Raw genomic sequence first — 17,687 nt, forward strand, 5'->3', positions numbered from 1 at the left:
CATCCAGAGGCAGCATCGATTGGCTTCAGTTAGCAGCAGTAGCGAAGGAATCGCTCGATCGGGTTCAGTTAACAGCCATCGATCAATTGCTTGGGTTTAGTAACGCGTAGCCTGTAGTGCAATCGCTCGGGTTCAGTTAGAGCCCAACGCCTCGCTCGGGTTCAGTTAGAGCCAACGCCTCGCACACACGCGCGTACGTGTACGAGAGAAGCGCGCATCGCTCGGCCCCCGACCTCCCACCGTAACTGGGAACTCCCCGAAATTTTCCTCCCCCTCGCTTCTACCACGGTTTTTTCTGTCATGGATGGCCCAAAGAATGTCATGCAGCTGCATCTCCGGCCCGCCCAGGACGAAAAGCCCATTTTCTGTCATGATTTTTTGTCATAGAAGTAGGAGCCCACCACATCTATGATGATACCGGGTTTTGTCACAATTATCATCATAGAAGTGTCATATGTATGACAGAAAAAAAATTTGTTCGGCCCAAAATGTCACGGATGTGTCTTTTTTTAGTGTATATATAAGAGGAAGAAGTACATCGATGGAGCAACGGAGGACCCATGAGGGTGGAGGGCGCGCCCAGGGGGTAGGCGCGCCCCCCTGCCTCGTGCCTTCCTCCCTTGTTTCTTGACGGCCACTCCAAGTCTCCTGGATCATGTTTGTTGAGAAAAATCACGTTCCCGAAGGTTGGACTCCGTTTGATATTCCTTTTCTTCGAAACCCTAAAATAGGCAAAAAAACAGCAATTTGGGCTGGGCCTCCGGTTAGTAGGTTAGTCCCAAAAATGATATAAAAATGTAAAATAAAGCCCATTAACATCCAAAATAGATAATATAATAGCATGGAGCAATCAAAAATTATAGATATGTTGGAGACGTATGAGGGGCCATAGGTTTCACTAGTGGCTTCTCTCAAGATAGCAAATATTACAGTGGGTGAACAAATTACTGTCGAGCAATTGATAGAAAAGCGCATAGTTATGAGAATATCTAGGCATGATCATAAACATAGGCATCACGTCCGTGACAAGTAGACCGAAACGATTCTGCATCTACTACTATTACTCCACACATCGATCGCTATCCAGCATGCATCTGGAGTATTAAGTTCATAAGAACAGAGTAACACATTAGGCAAGATGACATGATGTAGAGGGATAAACTGAAGCAATCTGATATAAACCCCATCCTTTTACCCTCGATGGCAAAAATACAATATGTGCCTTGCTGCCCCTGCTGTCACTGGGAAAGGACACCGCAAGATTGAACCCAAAGCTAAGCACTTCTCCCATTGCAAGAAAGATCAATCTAGTAGGCCAAACCAAACTGATAATTCGAAGAGACTTGCAAAGATAGTTAAATCATGCATAAAAGAATCCAGAGAAGAATCAAATATTGTTCATAGATAATCTTGATCCTAAACCCACAATTCATCGGATCTCGACAAACACACCGCAAAAAGAATTACATCGAATAGATCTCCAAGAAGATCGATGAGAACTTTGTATGGAGATCCAAAGAGAGAGAGAGAAGAAGCCATCAAGCTAATAACTATGGACCCGAAGGTTTGTGGTAAACTACTCACACATCATTGGAGAGGCTATGGTGTTGATGTAGAAGCCCTCCGTGATCGAATCCCCCTCTGGCGGAGCGCCGGAAAAGGCCCCTAGATGGGATCTCACGGGTACAGAAGGTTGCGGTGGTGGAAAAGGTGTTTCATGGCTCTCCCCGATGGTTTCAGGGTATAAGAGTATATATAGGCGAAAGAAGTAGGTCGGTGGAGCTGCGAGGGGCCCACGAGGGTGGGGGGCGCCCTCCTGCCTCGTGGCTTCCTCGCTGCTTCCTTGACGTCCACTCCAAGTCTCCAGGATTGCATCTGTTCCAAAAAAGATTCTCACGAAGGTTTCGTTCCATTTGGATTCCGTTTGATATTCCTTTTTTGCGAAACACTGAAATAGGCAAAAAAACAGCAATTTGCACTAGGCCTTCGGTTAGTAGGTTAGTCCAAAAAATAATATAAAAGTGCATAGTAAAGCCCATTAAACATCCAAAACAGATAATATAATAGCATGGAACAATAAAAAATTATAGATATGTTGGAGATGTATCACTCCCTTATTGGAAAGTAGTTCATCACATAAATCAGTTCCAGTGATTCCTACACCAATAAGTGAGGAAGCAAATGATGATGATCATGGAACTTCTGATCAAGTTACTACTGAACCTCATAGGTCAACCAGAGTAAGATCCGCACCAGAGTGGTACGGTAATCCTGTTTAGGAAGTCATGTTACTTGACCATGACGAACCTACGAACTATGAGGAAGCGATAATGAGCCCAGATTCCACCAAATGGCTTGAGGCCATGAAATCTGAGATGGGATCCATGTATGAGAACAAAGTGTGGACTTTGGTTGACTTGCCCGATGATCAGCAAGCCATAGAGAATAAATGGATCTTCAAGAAGACTGACGTTGATGGTAATATTATTGTCTACAAAGCTCGACTTGTTGCAAAATGTTTTCGACAAGTTCAAGGAGTTGACTACGATGAGACCTTCTCACCGTAGCGATGCTTAAGTCCGTCCGAATCATGTTAGCAATTGCCGCATTTTATGATTATGAAATTTGGCAAATGGATGTCAAAACTGCATTCCTTAATGGATATCTTAAAGAAGAGTTGTATATGATGCAACCAGAAGGTTTTGTCGATCCAAAAGGTGCTAACAAAGTGTGCAAGCTCCAGCGATCCATTTATGGACTGGTGCAAGCCTCTCGGAGTTGGAATATACGCTTTGATAGTGTGATCAAAGCATATGGTTTTATACAGACTTTTGGAGAAGCCTGTATTTACAAGAAAGTGAGTGGGAACTCTGTAGCATTTCTGATATTATATGTAGATGGCATATTGTTGATCGGAAATGATACTGAATTTCTGAATAGCATAAAAGGATACTTGAATAAGAATTTTTCAATGAAAGACCTCGGTGAAGCTGCTTATATATTGGGCATCAAGATCTATAGAGATAGATCAAGACGCTTAATTGGATTTTCACAAAGCACATACCTTGACAAAGTTTTGAAGAAGTTCAAAAATGGTTCAAGCAAAGAAAGGGTTCTTGCCTGTGTTACAAGGCGTGAAGTTGAGTAAGACTCAATGCCCGACCACTGCAGAAGATAGAGAGAAAATGAGAGATGTTCCCTATGCTTCAGCCATAGGCTCTATCATGTATGTAATGCTGTGTACCAGACCTGATGTGTGCCTTGCTATTAGTTTAGCAGGGAGGTACCAAAGTAATCCATGAGTGGATCACTGGACAGCGGTCAAGAACATCCTGAAATACCTGAAAAGGACGAAGGATATGTTTCTCGTTTATGGAGGTGACAAAGAGCTCGTTGTAAATGGTTACGTTGATGCAAGCTTTGACACTGATCCTGACGATTCTAAATCGCAAACCGGATACATGTTTTTATTAAACAATGGAGTTGTCAGTTGGTGCAGTTCTAAACAAAGTGTCGTAGCGGGATCTACATATGAAGCGGAGTACATAGCTGCTTCAGAAGCAGCAAATGAAGGAGTCTGGATGAAGGAGTTCATATCCGATCTAGGTGTCATACCTAGTGCACCAATGAAAATCTTTTGTGACAATACTGGTGCGATTGCCTTGGCAAAGGAATCCATATTTCACAAGAGAACCAAACACATCAAGAGACGCTTCAATTCCATCCGCGATCAATTCAATGAGGGAGACATAGAGATTTGTAAGATACATACGGATCTGAATGTTGCAGACCCGTTGACTAAGCCTCTCTCACGAGCAAAACATGATCAACACCAAGACTCCATGGGTGTTGGAATCATTACTATGTAATCTAGATTATTGACTGCAAGTGGGAGACTAAAGGAAATATGCCCTAGAGGCAATAATAAAGTTGTTATTTATATTTCCTTATATCATGATGAATGTTTATTATTCATGCTAGAATTGTATTAACCGGAAACCTAGTGCAAGTGTGAATACATAGACAAACAGAGTGTCACTAGTATGCCTCTACTTGACTAGCTCGTTGATCAAAGATGGTTAAGTTTCCTAGCCATGTACAAGAGTTTTCATTTGATGAACGGGATCACATCATTAGAGAATGATGTGATTGACTTGACCCATCCGTTAACTTAGCACTATGATTGTTTAGTTTATTGCTATTGCTTTCTCCATAACTTATACATGTTCCTATGACTATGAGATTATGCAACTCCCGAATACCGGAGGAACACTTAGTGTGCTATCAAACGTCACAATGTAACTAGGTGACTATAAAGATGCTCTACAGGTGTCTCCGATGGTGTTTGTTGAATTGACATAGATCAAGATTAGGATTTGTCACTCCGTGTATTGAAGAGGTATCTCTAGGCCCTCTCGATAATGCACATCACTATAAGCCTTGCAAGCAATGTGACTAATGAGTTAGTTACGGGATGTTGTATTACATAACGAGTAAAGAGACTTGCTGGTAATGAGATTGAACTAGGTATTGAGATACCGACGATCAAATCTCAGGCAAGTAACATCCCAATGACAAAGGAAACACCGTATGTTGTTATGCGGTTTGACCGATAAAGATCTTCGTAGAATATGTAGAAACCAACATGAGCATCCAAGTTCCTCTATTGGTTATTGACCGGAAGTGAGTCTCGGTCATGTCTACATAGTTCTTGAACTCGTAGGGTCCACACAGCGCACGCTTAACGTTCGATGACGATCGGTATTATGAGTTTATGTGTTTTGATGTACCGAAGGTAGTTCAGAGTCCTAGATATGATCACAGACATGACGAGGAGTCTCGAAATGGTCGAGACATAAAGATTGATGTATTGGACAGATATGTTCGGACACCGGAAGTGTTTCGGAGAAGTTTCAAATAAAACAAGAGTGCCGGAGGGTTATCAGAAACCCCGGGGGAACTAACGGGCCTCGATAGGCCTTAGTGGAGAGAGAGAGAGAGAGAGAGGGGCGGCCAGGGCAGGCCGCGCGCCCCCTCCCCCTTGAGTCCAAATTGGACTAGGAAGGGGGGCGACGCCCCCCTTTTCCTTTCCCCTATCCCTCTCCTTCCTTCCCCCTCCATCCCTTTTGGTGGAAACCTACTAGGACTTGGAGTCATAGTAGGATTCCCCTCTTGGGGGCGCGTCGAGGAGGGTCGGCCGACCTCCCCCTCCTTCCTTTATATACGTGGGGAGGAGGAACCCCATATATAGACAAGTTGATTGTTTAGCCGTGTGCGGTGACCACCTCCACAGATTTCCACGTCGGCCATATCGTTGTAGAGCTTAGGCAAAGCCCTGTGTCAGTAACTTCATCATTACCGTCATCTCGCTGTCGTGCCGACGAAACTCTCCCTCGATCTCAACTGGATCTAGAGTTCGTGGGACGTCACCGAGTTGAACGTGTGTAGATCGCGGAGGTGCCGTACCTTCGGTGCTAGGATCGGTCGGATCATGAAGACGTACGACTACATCAACCGCGTTATCATAACGCTTCCGCTTACGGTCTACGAGGGTACGTGGTCAACACTCTCCTCTCTCGTTGCTATGCATAACCTAGATGGATCTTGCGTGTGCGTAGGAATTTTTTGAAATTACTGCGTTCCCCAATAACTGCCCCAAACCACTGCATACTTTCTTTTGAGGGGGTAGGACGACGTAGGCGACGAGCGGCATGCAAGTGGAGTGGCGGTTGGTGATCGTTGGAGTGAGCGGCAGGTAAGAGGGGTGGCGGCTGGCTGTTTGAATCAAACACCTCACCTGCAAATGCATGAGTCTGAAAAAAATTCAGAATACACAAATTGCTATGATAGAGATGGTCAAAACCATGTGGTACAGGGTATGTACAGACAGAGTGGGCTTGTTTGTTCACCAACCTCACCGATTTGTTGGACTAGGCATCGCCATAGACCCGCCATCAACTGAGCATGGCCTGATGGGCTCCTGCTATCTCGGTAGAGTAGGAAGAAGAATTGAGCACTAACCTGATGGGTCACCGGTCATGTACATGGACGCGCCCTCGACACCAGCGAGCTTGACGGAGTCTTCGGAGTCCATGGCTCATTTCCTACCTTGATGTCGCGGATTATACGACCTTGCCCATGGATGTACGGAATCACACGGTCTAATGGGGTCCGTGCTATGTTGCCAAAGTTGGAAGAAGAACTGAGCACAACCTGATGGGGTCACTGGTCACGTACATGGACGCGCCCACACCGACGTCGGCAAGCTTGACGGAGCCGTCGGAGTCCAGGGCTCATTTCCCCGCCTTGATGTCATGGATTATACAACCCTGCTCGTGGATGTACAAAATCGCATGGCTGTCGCTCAACACCCGTCGCCGCCGCCATCGGTATCGGCGTGGCTGTCGACTAAAAATCCCTAACCCTAGGTTCAAGCGAGCCTGACAGGTGTGTGCGTTCAGAAGGACGGGCGATGCAATTGATTGCGGATGAGCAACTGGATACGAGTGTGACGCTCGACCGACTCGGGTGTTGTGTGTTCGACGCAACACAATCGACCTCCATCGGCCAGTCCGGTCGGGAGAAGTAGTGTGGCCTGGTTCAGAAGTGAGTAAAATAGCTAGGAAAAATCATCGACGTGGCATACCAGCTGGACTTGACAATTGTGACCTACAGGTCAGAACGCTCACAAATTTTAAACATGGTAAATTGTGGCAAAACTTTTGCGAAATGGGGTAAAACGGATGAAATCTAGCTAAATGTGGTAATTAGTGTCAGAAAAGTCAAAATAGGGGGTGAAAACCGGGATTCACTCCATATAAATTGAAAGCCATATTACTCTACCTGCAAAAAGTAAATATATTACTCTCACGACCTATGTTACAATGGTAAATGCTAATAAATATTTTTTATATTAGCAAGGCAAACTCGTCGAATGTTTCGTTTCCTACTGTCACCCGGGAAAAGCTTCAAATATATGGAACTAATCCATGTAACACACACTACTTTCATTGTTATGCTTTCTTTGCAGACATGCCAATAATTAGATTAGTGAAATATGAGCAATATAGATCTATCAATATCCATCCATCCATGATAATATGGACACAAATTAATCATTCATCACATAGCAACAGATTCACTACATGAATTACATATGGATGAGCACAATCATGTAGGGTAGCTTATGACTTTTTCGGTAAAAAAAACTTTTCCGATAGGGTAGCTTATGAGATCTTGGTACCACTACAAGTTCGTTCGTCTGGATGGAGCCGACAGATCTCCAGCATGAATTCATGCGGTCTCCTTGAGGCGTGAGGTTAGGATTTCTCATCATGCGTGCACAATGACACTTCATATTGATTCAAGGGTTCATAAAAATGATGACTTGCGTTCCAAGGCGTTGGTCCTCAAGGGCAAGTGCACGGAGACTTTCAAAGGTCATCGACAAGGCTAGCCTGACTTTGGTAGGGTAGCGATGACAACGACGCCTCGATGATTCGTTCTGGTAGCGGCAGTGGCCTTCGTTGTTCGAGGGACCTCTATGTAATTTGGATTATGCTTGAGGCTTAGAACTATAATAATAAACCTTTTTTAGAAGACAAAAAAATGTCGGCCACTTGGGCATACAGCTAGGGAAATGAACTAGTAGATTCTTTCGTTAAAGAACAAAATGTTCATTTTTTTTTGTTTTGAGCTTCGCAAAATGCACCAGTAGATATTTTTTTGAGGGCACCAGTAGTTGTTGAGAAACCAGTATATTAGATATTTAATCTTTGCAATGCACAGCGCACTTCGGCCCATAGCACGGCATCTTAGCCCGGCCCAGTATTGCACCCCCGTTCGGCGAGTCCTCGGTGCAAACCGAGCAAACCCTAGCCGCCGCCGCCACCGGCTATAAAAGGAATTCTTCCTGCACCTGCGATTGGCACCCAAGCCAAGCGCGTCTCGCCCAGACCAGCAGAACTGGGATTCTTCTCCCCATTTTCCTTCGGTATGTTTGTTGCTTCTTCTTTGTCTTCGATTTGATTCGTTTCTCCGGGGTTGAAATGAGGATAAATCCATCCATAACCAAATCTCTGCATCTACAGATGATGAGAAACAACATGCACTACCATCTGATCTCACCTGGGATTCTTCTCCCCATTTTCCTCCGCTCTTCTTGTTGCTTTGTCTTTCTGTTTCGAGGCGGTTCTCCGGGGGATTGAAATGAGGATAAACCAATCCATAACCAAATCTCTGCATCTACAGATGATGAGAAACAACATGCACTACCATCTGATCTCACCCCCTCCGCCTCCTTCTCTTTTTTCTTGATTTCCTTTTGTTTCTTTTCTCAAGTTTTTCGTTTGGTTGCAATCGGTGATGTAATCGTTTAATTATGCTGAGTTCCTCTGTGATTATCTCAACAACAATCACCATCTTTCGACTGAGATTGCATCTATTTTCTTGTCCTCCGATCTAGTTTTGGAAAATCCCCGTCTTTCTTTGATTTGCTTACCTAGGATCTGTGATTTGATTGTTACGGTAGGACGAATGCCATGAGGTATCTGATGCTTGGTCTCTTTCAATGGCCTTGTTTCTCGTTAGATTGGCAGAGAGCGAGAAGGAAACGGGTTTTTGCGACACTGGCTGCTCCCGTACCAGGAGCTTCCTGTTACTATACCCCCGTTTACATTCACTCATTTTTGTAAATTGTTTGTGCTTTGTTCTCGGTGATGATCAACACTGATTAGATGTCCGATACAATCCATTCCTTAAACCATGGGGACAATACGAGGCATTTGTCTGAGAGAACGTCCCTTGTTCATCGCTTTTTTTCTTTCAAGCTGCTCTGTTTTTGCATCTTCCCCTGTTTTTCGTAGCTCTTGGTTCTCTGTGATGATGAAAACAGATGACGAGTCTGACGTAATCCATTCTATTAAACCGTGTGGACAATCGAGGCATTTGTCTGAGGGAACATTTGCTTAAGTCAGATCCTTTGCTTGCGTTTCTCTTTCACTATTTTGGTAAGATTTGTGTTGCTGGCATGATGAGGAATACAATTGTTGTCCGATCTATTTGATGATAAAATCCTCCTACTCATTCTGAATGTCAAGTTGCCGCAAATATGGTTTTCTTTTGTTTCACCGGTGCTGATGATTTTCTGCTAACAATGTTTTGTGTGTGATCTGGACCAAGCAAGATATGTTTCATGCCAAAAACCTAACATGGTCGTATTTTTAATAATGAAATAAAATGTTCCGGCTTCACCCGAGGATGAAGGTAGTAGAACAAAAGAGGAGCCGCATCTTTTCCTGTAAGTAAAATTTGCAGTTACTGATCCAGCAGAACGACGATAATAGAAGGGGAATGAAACCAAAACGCGGTTCTAAGTACCTTTCGCCCAGAACGTGCAATGGAGCAAAAGGGAACATCACTGGCCAGATTGTAAAGACATCAGTAGCCAGATTTCCTCAGCATCAATTCCATGAATTAAGACAGGTTTCCCCCAAGGGGTTAATTATGTGGTTTGCCCAGTAGTCCCGAACATGTGTTAACGTTTTTACAATTCTCCACAGGGCAGCAACAGTGAATCACACTGGTGCTGGAGATGGACCTTAAACCTTGTCAACTTCAAATTGGATTTCAACAAACTGGACAATTTTCATGTGATCGTGGCCACCCTGGCGCTGGAGATCGAGGAGCACATTCCGCATCAGCACGACGTCACCCTCATCGCCGCCGACCGCTCGCACTCCACCACCCCAGTGGCGGTCGGCAGGGTGATCTTTGAGCAGCTCTCCATCGGCCCGCACCAGTTGCGCTTCATGGCCTCGAAGCCTTCCCCGTCCACTTCGACCTTCCCGCTCATTGGGACAATGTCGTGCGGCGTGCAGGTCGACAGCTGCAAGTACTTCATCAGGGCGTGGAACGAAGATGACCACGCCGCAATCCTCAAGTTCAATCACCATGTGCGCGTGGTGATTGAAGACCTGCTCATCCAGTTCTGGTCTCTGCTGGGTGCCGAGAAGGCCCTCGAAGACATCGGCCGCATCGATCGGCTGAACTCGCGCACTTTGGAGAGGGGCCATACCAAGACCTTTGCGTGCTGGCTCTGGGTTTGGGATGTAGCCCACATCTCGACCAGGCGTGCCCTTTGTGTGATGAAGTGCGGCATTGGCCGCTTTGATGAGATCGTTGGCATCGCCCTTGACGACCGCCGCGCCCCTCTGCCGCCTGGTGCCCGCCGCTACGACATGCTGATCCACGCCGACTTGCTCGAGGACTAGTCGCCCCTCTCGCCGCGCTCCTCCCACTCGGGGCAGAGCGGCCTGCCCTCCTAGGAGGACAGCGATGACCACCCTCTCCCTTGCATCGAGTCGGGCACTTGGGTCACCCGCGTGGAGGACAGACTGGGCAGGGCGTGCAGCTCCGTGCCACGTGTTGGCCCGGCAGGCTGCGGCCTGGTCCTGGGCGGCGCTGGTTGCGAGTGGTGGCCCGAGCCGGTCCTGGAGACCGTCTGCTTGGGCACGACTGTCATGCCAGGGGCAGCGGCGAGGACGTTGTCAACAGCGTGCATCGCCAGCGCAGCCGCACCTCGGTCGGAAGGCGTCGCTCAGTTGGCTGTTGGGAGGAAGGGAAGAACTCCAGCACCAATGTTCTGCGCGCCACCCCGCCTCAGCCCCTTCGCCCGGTGCAGGCTGCGCCGGTGGAGGACCCGGTGGCCCAGTTCTTCTCCTTCTCCGACTCGGGGCGCGCCCTCTCGCCGGCTAGGGTTCTTGAGCTCCAATCAGGACTTCACTTCTGGATCACTACGATCTATGGACCAACAGATGACGCACAGAAAGATAACTTGGCTGAAATTGCCGCGGCAGCTCCCCCTATGGCTAAGCCCTGGATGATCAATGCCAATATAAACATAAGGATGATTGGAAAGTTTCGAAGGGCCATCGATCAAGTGGGATTGAGAGAGATAAAATGCAAAAACCGCCGTTTCACATGGAGCAACGAAAGAGAAGTCCCAACCCTCTACAGCATCGGCAAAGTTTTTTGCAACGAGCCACCCTGTTCACATCCTTGTGGCTGCCTCTACCTCCTTTTTAGATCATTGCTCGCTCTATCTGACAGCCACAAGCAAACCCTGCAGACAGGCGCGCTTTAGGTTTGAGAGCTTCTGGCCGCGCTTCCCCTGCTTTACGAAAACTGTCTTGCGGGCGTGGCAAAGGCCAGTACACTAGGACTGCCCTTTCGTCAGGGTGAAGAAGAAGCTTGAGCGGACGGCAGCGGGTCTGAAGATCTGGAGCAAAGCCACGTTTGGAAGGGCAAGCATGCAGTTTCACATTGCAAACGAAGTCATTCGTTTGCTCGATCTAGCCCAGGAGAGCAGAAGGCTATCGACATCGGAGCTCAATCTCCAAAAACAGCTGAAGCTCAAGATCTTAGGATTGACTGCCATCGAGAGAGCACGGAGGAGGCAAGCTTCAAGAATCACATGGCTGAGGGTCGGAGATGTGAGCACAAAGTTCTTCCACGCAAGAATGAGAGCGAGAAGAAGGAAAAACCACATCCACTCCCTCACAAACGGCAACATAGAGGCCTACAAGCACGAGGGAAAAAAGAAAATAATACATGATCACTTTCAAAACATTCTGGACAAGCAGGAGCCTCGTCAGACAACTCTTTGCTGGGATAGAATAAATGTCCCGATGATCAACCCGCAGGGATTGGATGCCCCCTTCTCGCATGCAGAAGTTTGGGCTGCGATCGTCGACTCCCCGGCGGACAAAGCCTCGGGTTCGGATGGATTCCAATTTTTCAGATCATATTGACATAATCAAAGAGGACATCATGGCAGTTTTTCAAAAATTCTATCAGCTCTCAGGGCAAAACTTTGCAAGCCTGAACACTGCCCTAATTGTGCTCCTGCCCAAGAAAAATGGAGCTACAGCAGTGGGGCATTTTCGGCCGATCAACCTTATTCACTCAATTGCAAAACTCATCTCGAAGGTCCTCTCCACCAGGCTGACTGGGGCTCTTAGTGCGATCATCTCTCCAGTGCAAACGGCGTTTCAAAAAGGAAAGTGCATCCACGACAGCTTCCAATACGTGCAAAGTTCAGTTAAAATGCTGCATCGCATGAAGAAGAAGGCCCTGTTTTTCAAACTAGTTATAGCGAAAGCCTTTGATTTAGTTTCCTGGGAGTACTTGTTCGAGCTGATGGAGCGGATGGGCTTCCCCTCAAGATGGAGAGACTGGATTGCGCTGCTGCTCTCTTCGGCATCATCATCATGCATGCACAACGGAGTCCCAGGGCCTCCGATTGCCCACGGGTGCGGGTTCAGGCAAGGCGATCCCCTCTCGCCGCTACTCTTCATCATGGCGATCGACCCACTCCACCACCTGTTTGAAGCTGTTGCAGCAAAGGGAGCAATGACGCCGCTGCGAGGTCAGGGGATCAGCATGAGAGCCAGCTTATACGCGGATGATGCGGTGATTTTTGCAAACCCCGAGAAGGAAGAGGTGGAAACGCTGTTATTTCTGTTGGACAAATTTGGCGACTGCACAGGGCTTAAGCTGAACCAGGCAAAGTCATCGGTGATACCGATCAACTGCAGTGACATTCAGCTGTCCGAGGTGCTGGCAAGCTTTGGAGGGCAGCAATCCTCCTTCCCAACCACCTACCTCGGTCTGCCAATCTCCACGTGGAAATTGCGGTTGGTGCACTTCCAATTCATAATTGATCGAATTCGTGCTAGACTGGCGGGGTGGAAGGGTTGGCTCATGAGCATGGCGGGCCGACGCGTCCTTGTGCGTGTGGTGTTAACTGCACTTCCAGTGTTTTCCATGACCGTCCTCAAGGTCCCAAAGAAAATTCTAAAGGAAGTGGACAAGGCCCTGTTAATGCCCTTGATGCGGCTATATCTCTCACGTGTCGAAGCATGACTTAGAGGCATAACCGCATTGAAAGCAATGTCGCAAGTGAGGTAATCTTCACACAACCAATGTAATACATAAGGGAAAGATAAACATAATTGTTTACAATCACCACTTCACACAATTACAAGAATAAAGCATTACATCATCCAGATGCATCAAGCGATGGAGTGGATGTGGAGGTATGATGTGAAGCTGCAGCAAGCGACTAGCATATATGGTGGCTAACATACGCAAAAGAGAGCGAGAAGAGAAGGCAAAGCACGATCGTGAAACTATGATCAAGAAGTGATCCTAGAACAACCTACGTCAAGCATAACTCCAACACCGTGTTCACTTCCCGGACTCCGCCGGAAAGAGACCATCACGGTTACACACACGGTTGATGTATTTTAATTAAGGTCAACTTCAGGTTTTCTACAATCGGACATTAACAAATTCCCATCTGCCCATAACCACGGGCACGCCTTTCGAAAGTTCAAATCCCTGCAGGGGTGTCCCAACTTAGCCCATCACAAGCTCTCACGGTCAACGGAGGATATTCCTTCTAGCGGGAAGACCCGATCAGACTCAGAATCCTGGTTACAAGATATTTCGACAATGGTAAAGCAAATCCAGCAACACCGTCCGAATGTGCCGACAAATCTCGATAGGAGCTGCACATATCTCGTTCTCAGGGCACACTCAAATGAGACATCCTACGAGTAAAACCAACCCTCAAGTTGCCCCGAGGTGGCCCCGCAGTCTACTCGGTCGGACCAACACTCAGAGGAGCACTGGTCCGGGGGGGTTAAATAAAGATGACCCTTGAGTCTGCAGAACCCAAGGGAAAGAAAAGGCTAGGTGGCGAATGGTAAAACCAATGTTGGGCATTGCTGGAGGAGTTTTATTCAAGGTGAACTGTCAAGGGGTTCCTATTATAACCCAACCGCGTAAGGAACGCAAAATGCGGGAACATAACACCGATATGACGGAAACTAGGGCGGCAAGAGTGGAACAAAACACCAGGCATAAGGCCGAGCCTTCCACCCTTTACCAAGTATATAGATGCATTAATTAAAATAAGATATATTGTGATATCCCAACAAATATCATGTTCCAACAAGGAACAACATCTCCATGTTCCAATAAGGAACAAACTTCAATCTTCACCTGCAACTAACAACACTATAAGAGGGGCTGAGCAAAGCAGTAACATAGCCAAACAACGGTTTGCTAGGATAAGGTGGGTTAGAGGCTTGGTTTAACATATGGGAGGCATGATAGAAGTGATTTCGAGGGTATGGTCATCTTGCTTAAAATTCCGCAAGGAGGAAGAACGAGTCCATGAAGAAGACAAACGGACGTAGTCGAACGAATCCTCACAACACGACATTACCGGATTACCGAGAAGTACACCGGAAAGAAAGCAAACAACCATCACATAATCATGGCATGATGCACAATCAAGTATGATGCATGTTCGGTTTAAAGAAGCATGACATGACAAAGTGCAACAAACAACACTACAATTTAAGTGGAGCTCAATATGCAACGGGTTGCATATTGACGAAACACCAAAATCCATTATTTAGTTCGATCTCGTTTATGTACCCAACAATATTAAATGTTGTTAAGCATGTCAAGAGGTGAAACATAAAGGAATTATCTATCTAAACAAATTTAAATGGGGCCGGATATAACAAACAACAAATCCGGTAAATCCCCCTATGCATTAGTAATTTATTGCAACAACAATTTAAACATTTTAATTATTGTTATCATGATGCGGATGACATCAACAAGTTTTATGCAATTTTTTATTAAGACTTGATAAGAGCATTAAGAAGCATTTTTGTCATCGTGGCGGAAACAAAAGGGGTGCCACGACGACGATAATGAAACGGTGCCACGACAATGTTCCGGTTCCGGTAACTCGATTGAGATACCGATGCAAAGGAGAAGTGTGCGGATGCGTGCAAAAGATGGTGGGGCGCTCCTGGATTCCGGGTGTCCCACGAGTTGGCGACAAGGAAACGAGTGACAATTTGGACACGGCGCAACACAAGCCTCTCAAACATCGCAAGCATTCATTCACGGACATCGTCTCGAGGTTATACCTTCGAAGCGTGCGTTATCGGAGGGGTTCGAGTACGATGCGGTGTAGCGAAAGTAGACATTCTCGGGACGTCGAGGGAAGTAGTGGTTAATGTCCGTAGATGTTCGGGGCCACAACATGGAACTTGACGTCCATGGGGTCTTCAACGATGGTCGTGGTACATGTTCTGTAGACGTTAGGGCGGCGTAGTGGTACACGTTCACGGAGTAGGTCGTCGAGGGTCTTGCTGAAATCCACAGAGCCGGTGTGATTGTTCGGGCGTCGGTCTTGCCGATGGGGTACTTGGTGACATCCACGGGATAAGTAGTTGTACATGATCTTCGCGTTGTAGTTTGACTTGGCGATTCCGAAGCGTTCATCGGTAGTAGAACTTGGCGGTCTCGACGGTCATCGTGGTACTTGACGTAATCCACACAAACAGTGCCTGTCCAAGCATCGATCTTGACGAAGATGTACTTGACGAGTTACCCGAGCACGTTAGTCCTCGGACTTGGGCTCCGGAGATGGTGTCGTGGTGGTCCTGCAGCAACAGCCTCCGCAAGGGCGTCGGGGGAGGAGATGGTCGTGACAGAGGACGAAACCAAGGAGCAGCAGTGCGAGGAGGGCCATGGCGGGCGTCGTGGTTGAAGGCCCGAGGTGGGTGCGGCCAGAGCAGCGTCGAGTCATGGTGCTGGACTCACCCGAGTCAACGTGGGCGCGTGGTGGTGAAGCAGCAGCTGCAAGGGCAGAGCGAGGTCGGCGCTGTGGCGCAGCTCGATGGCGGCAAGGCGGCAGGGGGAACCACGCAGGAGGAAGGAGAGGCCGGCGGCTGCGGTACAAGAAGCAACTGAGGCGCGGCTTCGGGCCATGGCGACAGCGAGGCGGCGGCGAACTTGGAGGCACGGCGGCGTCGGGCACGCAGGTGGCTGTGGCCGGACGGCATCGCCATGGGACCGGAGGAGGCGCGAGCGAGGAGACAAGGACATCGCTCCTGCTCGGGGTCCTGGGCGCGTGAGGCTGCATGGCCATGGGGATTGGGATCCCCCTTGGTCGCGCTGAGAAGGTGAGGGAGGAAGCGAGAGGAGGGAGTAGGGATCGGGGAGAGAGCGAGAGATGGCATCGAGGACGTGGTGGCGGCGGCCACGGGAACGAGATGGGAGAGATAGGGATCGGGCACGGGAACGAGAGGGAGATAGTCTAGGGTTCGCTCGGGTCTTAGCTGGAGTTTGTGAGGCCCAGGTGGGCAGCGGGGAGTGATGGGCCTAGTGGAGAGGGAGGGCTGCGCCTAGGGAGACCGGCGGCTGGGCCTTAGGCCAATCTGGTGGGCTGCGTTCTCTCCTCTCTACACTCTCTTCTCAAGAAAAAAACAGCACATGGATAAGAAAGAAAAGAAAGGGAGGATAGGGGAAGGAGTTGGACACGCGGATAAACTTCCCTGGCTCACAAAAATGTGCTTGTTCCGAGAAAATAGAAAAAGACCAAGATTACAAAGTTTAAATCCAAACTCATTTGAATTTAAACAAAAGGTTTGAACTAAGACTCGGTAAAAGGAAGGTCCATAAATGTTTAGGAGGAGCCTCGATAAAAGAGATGAGAGATATTGGCAAGATTTGAAGGTCAAACTCGAAGAGGAATAGACATGAGAATTATTTTGCACGTGTGTTATGATGATTCCAAATTAATGGAATATTTATAATAGCTCCCTAAATATTAGGAGGATAATGTTATAAATAGAAGTCACTCTTCCCTCGATTTAAATGGATCGAAGATCCACACAAATTATTTAGTTGAGATGCAAAAGATTTATGACATGATGACATGATGACATGATGCAATGCAAGAATCAAAGGAGCAAGCAAAAATGAAACACACAGAGAAACCCGGAACCTATGGAAGTCTTCTCGAGCATCGGTCTTGGGGCGTCACAACACTCCACCACTACAAGAGGATCTCGTCCCGAGATATAGGATGACACCGGAGGGAAAACGAAAGAGGAAGACGAGAGGTAAAACTAAGTTGCTTCTTAGACCAATGAGTGAAACCAAAGAACCTTGAGAGGTTAAGCCATTTCGAGAAAAGAATGCAACGGAGATGAACGAAGTTGAAAGCACTCCGTTAAGAAAGAGGAAAAGAAAGAACCGATTCGGGTAGCACTTCGGTTGAAAAGAGATGAAAGACTTGATAAAATGAAAGAGCTTGAGCAAAGGACACAACACTCCGGTTAAATGGATAGGCACGAAAAGAAGACGATCCTCACAACTTGAGATGATGAGAGAAGAGAGAAACATCACAATGCCACCGGAAGAAAAGAAAGAAGGGATGGAATGAACGGAAGGAAACAAGATCTGTGAGATCACGCTTACAACAAATGCTACAGCGGAGTTGTTGGATTATCAACAACGAAAGGATAAGCTTGATGTGGGCTTATGGAAGACCTCTCAAAACTATGATGTGAAATTCTGCCACTAACAGAAATGATAGATTGGATTTATATCAATAAGGAGACGAGAAACTTATTTCACCGAGAGGATAAATGAAGAACTTGGGTCATTTATAAACACCATAGATAGCAACAATCCTTAGGGAAGGCTTTTGGTGAAAATATGACACAAGACAACTCCAACAAAGAGATTAATGGATTTAAACTACCTCATTCTTGATAACTTGTGAATCATGAAACACGAAGGGAAAATTA

The 17,687-nt window shown here is 47.1% G+C and overlaps 1 protein-coding gene and 5 non-coding genes across 7 annotated transcripts; all 6 read left to right on the forward strand.

The window, feature by feature from the left end:
• Positions 1-7,940: 7,940 nt before the first annotated feature.
• Positions 7,941-11,018, forward strand: LOC119303025. Of its 2 annotated transcripts, XM_037580105.1 has the most exons (3): positions 7,941-7,993; positions 8,091-9,483; positions 9,561-11,018. In XM_037580105.1, exons 2-3 carry the CDS (start codon positions 9,352-9,354, stop codon positions 10,269-10,271), a joined length of 843 nt encoding a protein of 280 aa, XP_037436002.1. In that variant the 5' UTR covers positions 7,941-7,993; positions 8,091-9,351; the 3' UTR covers positions 10,272-11,018. The 2 variants fall into 2 exon arrangements, with proteins under 2 accessions (XP_037436002.1, XP_037436001.1); XM_037580104.1 differs by having other exon boundaries at positions 7,945-9,483.
• Positions 8,354-8,439, forward strand: LOC119304513. The gene has a single exon (XR_005148328.1). It is a non-coding gene; the product is annotated as a small nucleolar RNA Z196/R39/R59 family (small nucleolar RNA).
• LOC119304687 lies at positions 8,534-8,679 on the forward strand. Its single transcript, XR_005148409.1, has one exon. It is a non-coding gene; the product is annotated as a small nucleolar RNA F1/F2/snoR5a (small nucleolar RNA).
• LOC119304766 lies at positions 8,710-8,796 on the forward strand. Its single transcript, XR_005148474.1, has one exon. It is a non-coding gene; the product is annotated as a small nucleolar RNA SNOR75 (small nucleolar RNA).
• LOC119304763 lies at positions 8,873-8,959 on the forward strand. Its single transcript, XR_005148471.1, has one exon. It is a non-coding gene; the product is annotated as a small nucleolar RNA SNOR75 (small nucleolar RNA).
• Positions 9,024-9,090, forward strand: LOC119304524. Its single transcript, XR_005148337.1, has one exon. It is a non-coding gene; the product is annotated as a small nucleolar RNA Z105 (small nucleolar RNA).
• Positions 11,019-17,687: the final 6,669 nt, after the last annotated feature.

This window comes from Triticum dicoccoides, chromosome 5A (assembly GCF_002162155.2).
Source record: "Triticum dicoccoides isolate Atlit2015 ecotype Zavitan chromosome 5A, WEW_v2.0, whole genome shotgun sequence".
NCBI lineage: Eukaryota > Viridiplantae > Streptophyta > Magnoliopsida > Poales > Poaceae > Triticum > Triticum dicoccoides.

Coding starts and splice junctions, on each gene's coding strand:
- LOC119303025 (XM_037580105.1), top strand. CDS start 9,352: ATGAAACCAAAACGCGGTTCTAAGTACCTTTCGCCCAGAACGTGCAAT. Junction 9,484..9,560: donor AATTCCATGAATTAAGACAG/GTTTCCCCCAAG, acceptor AATTCTCCACAG/GGCAGCAACAGTGAATCACA.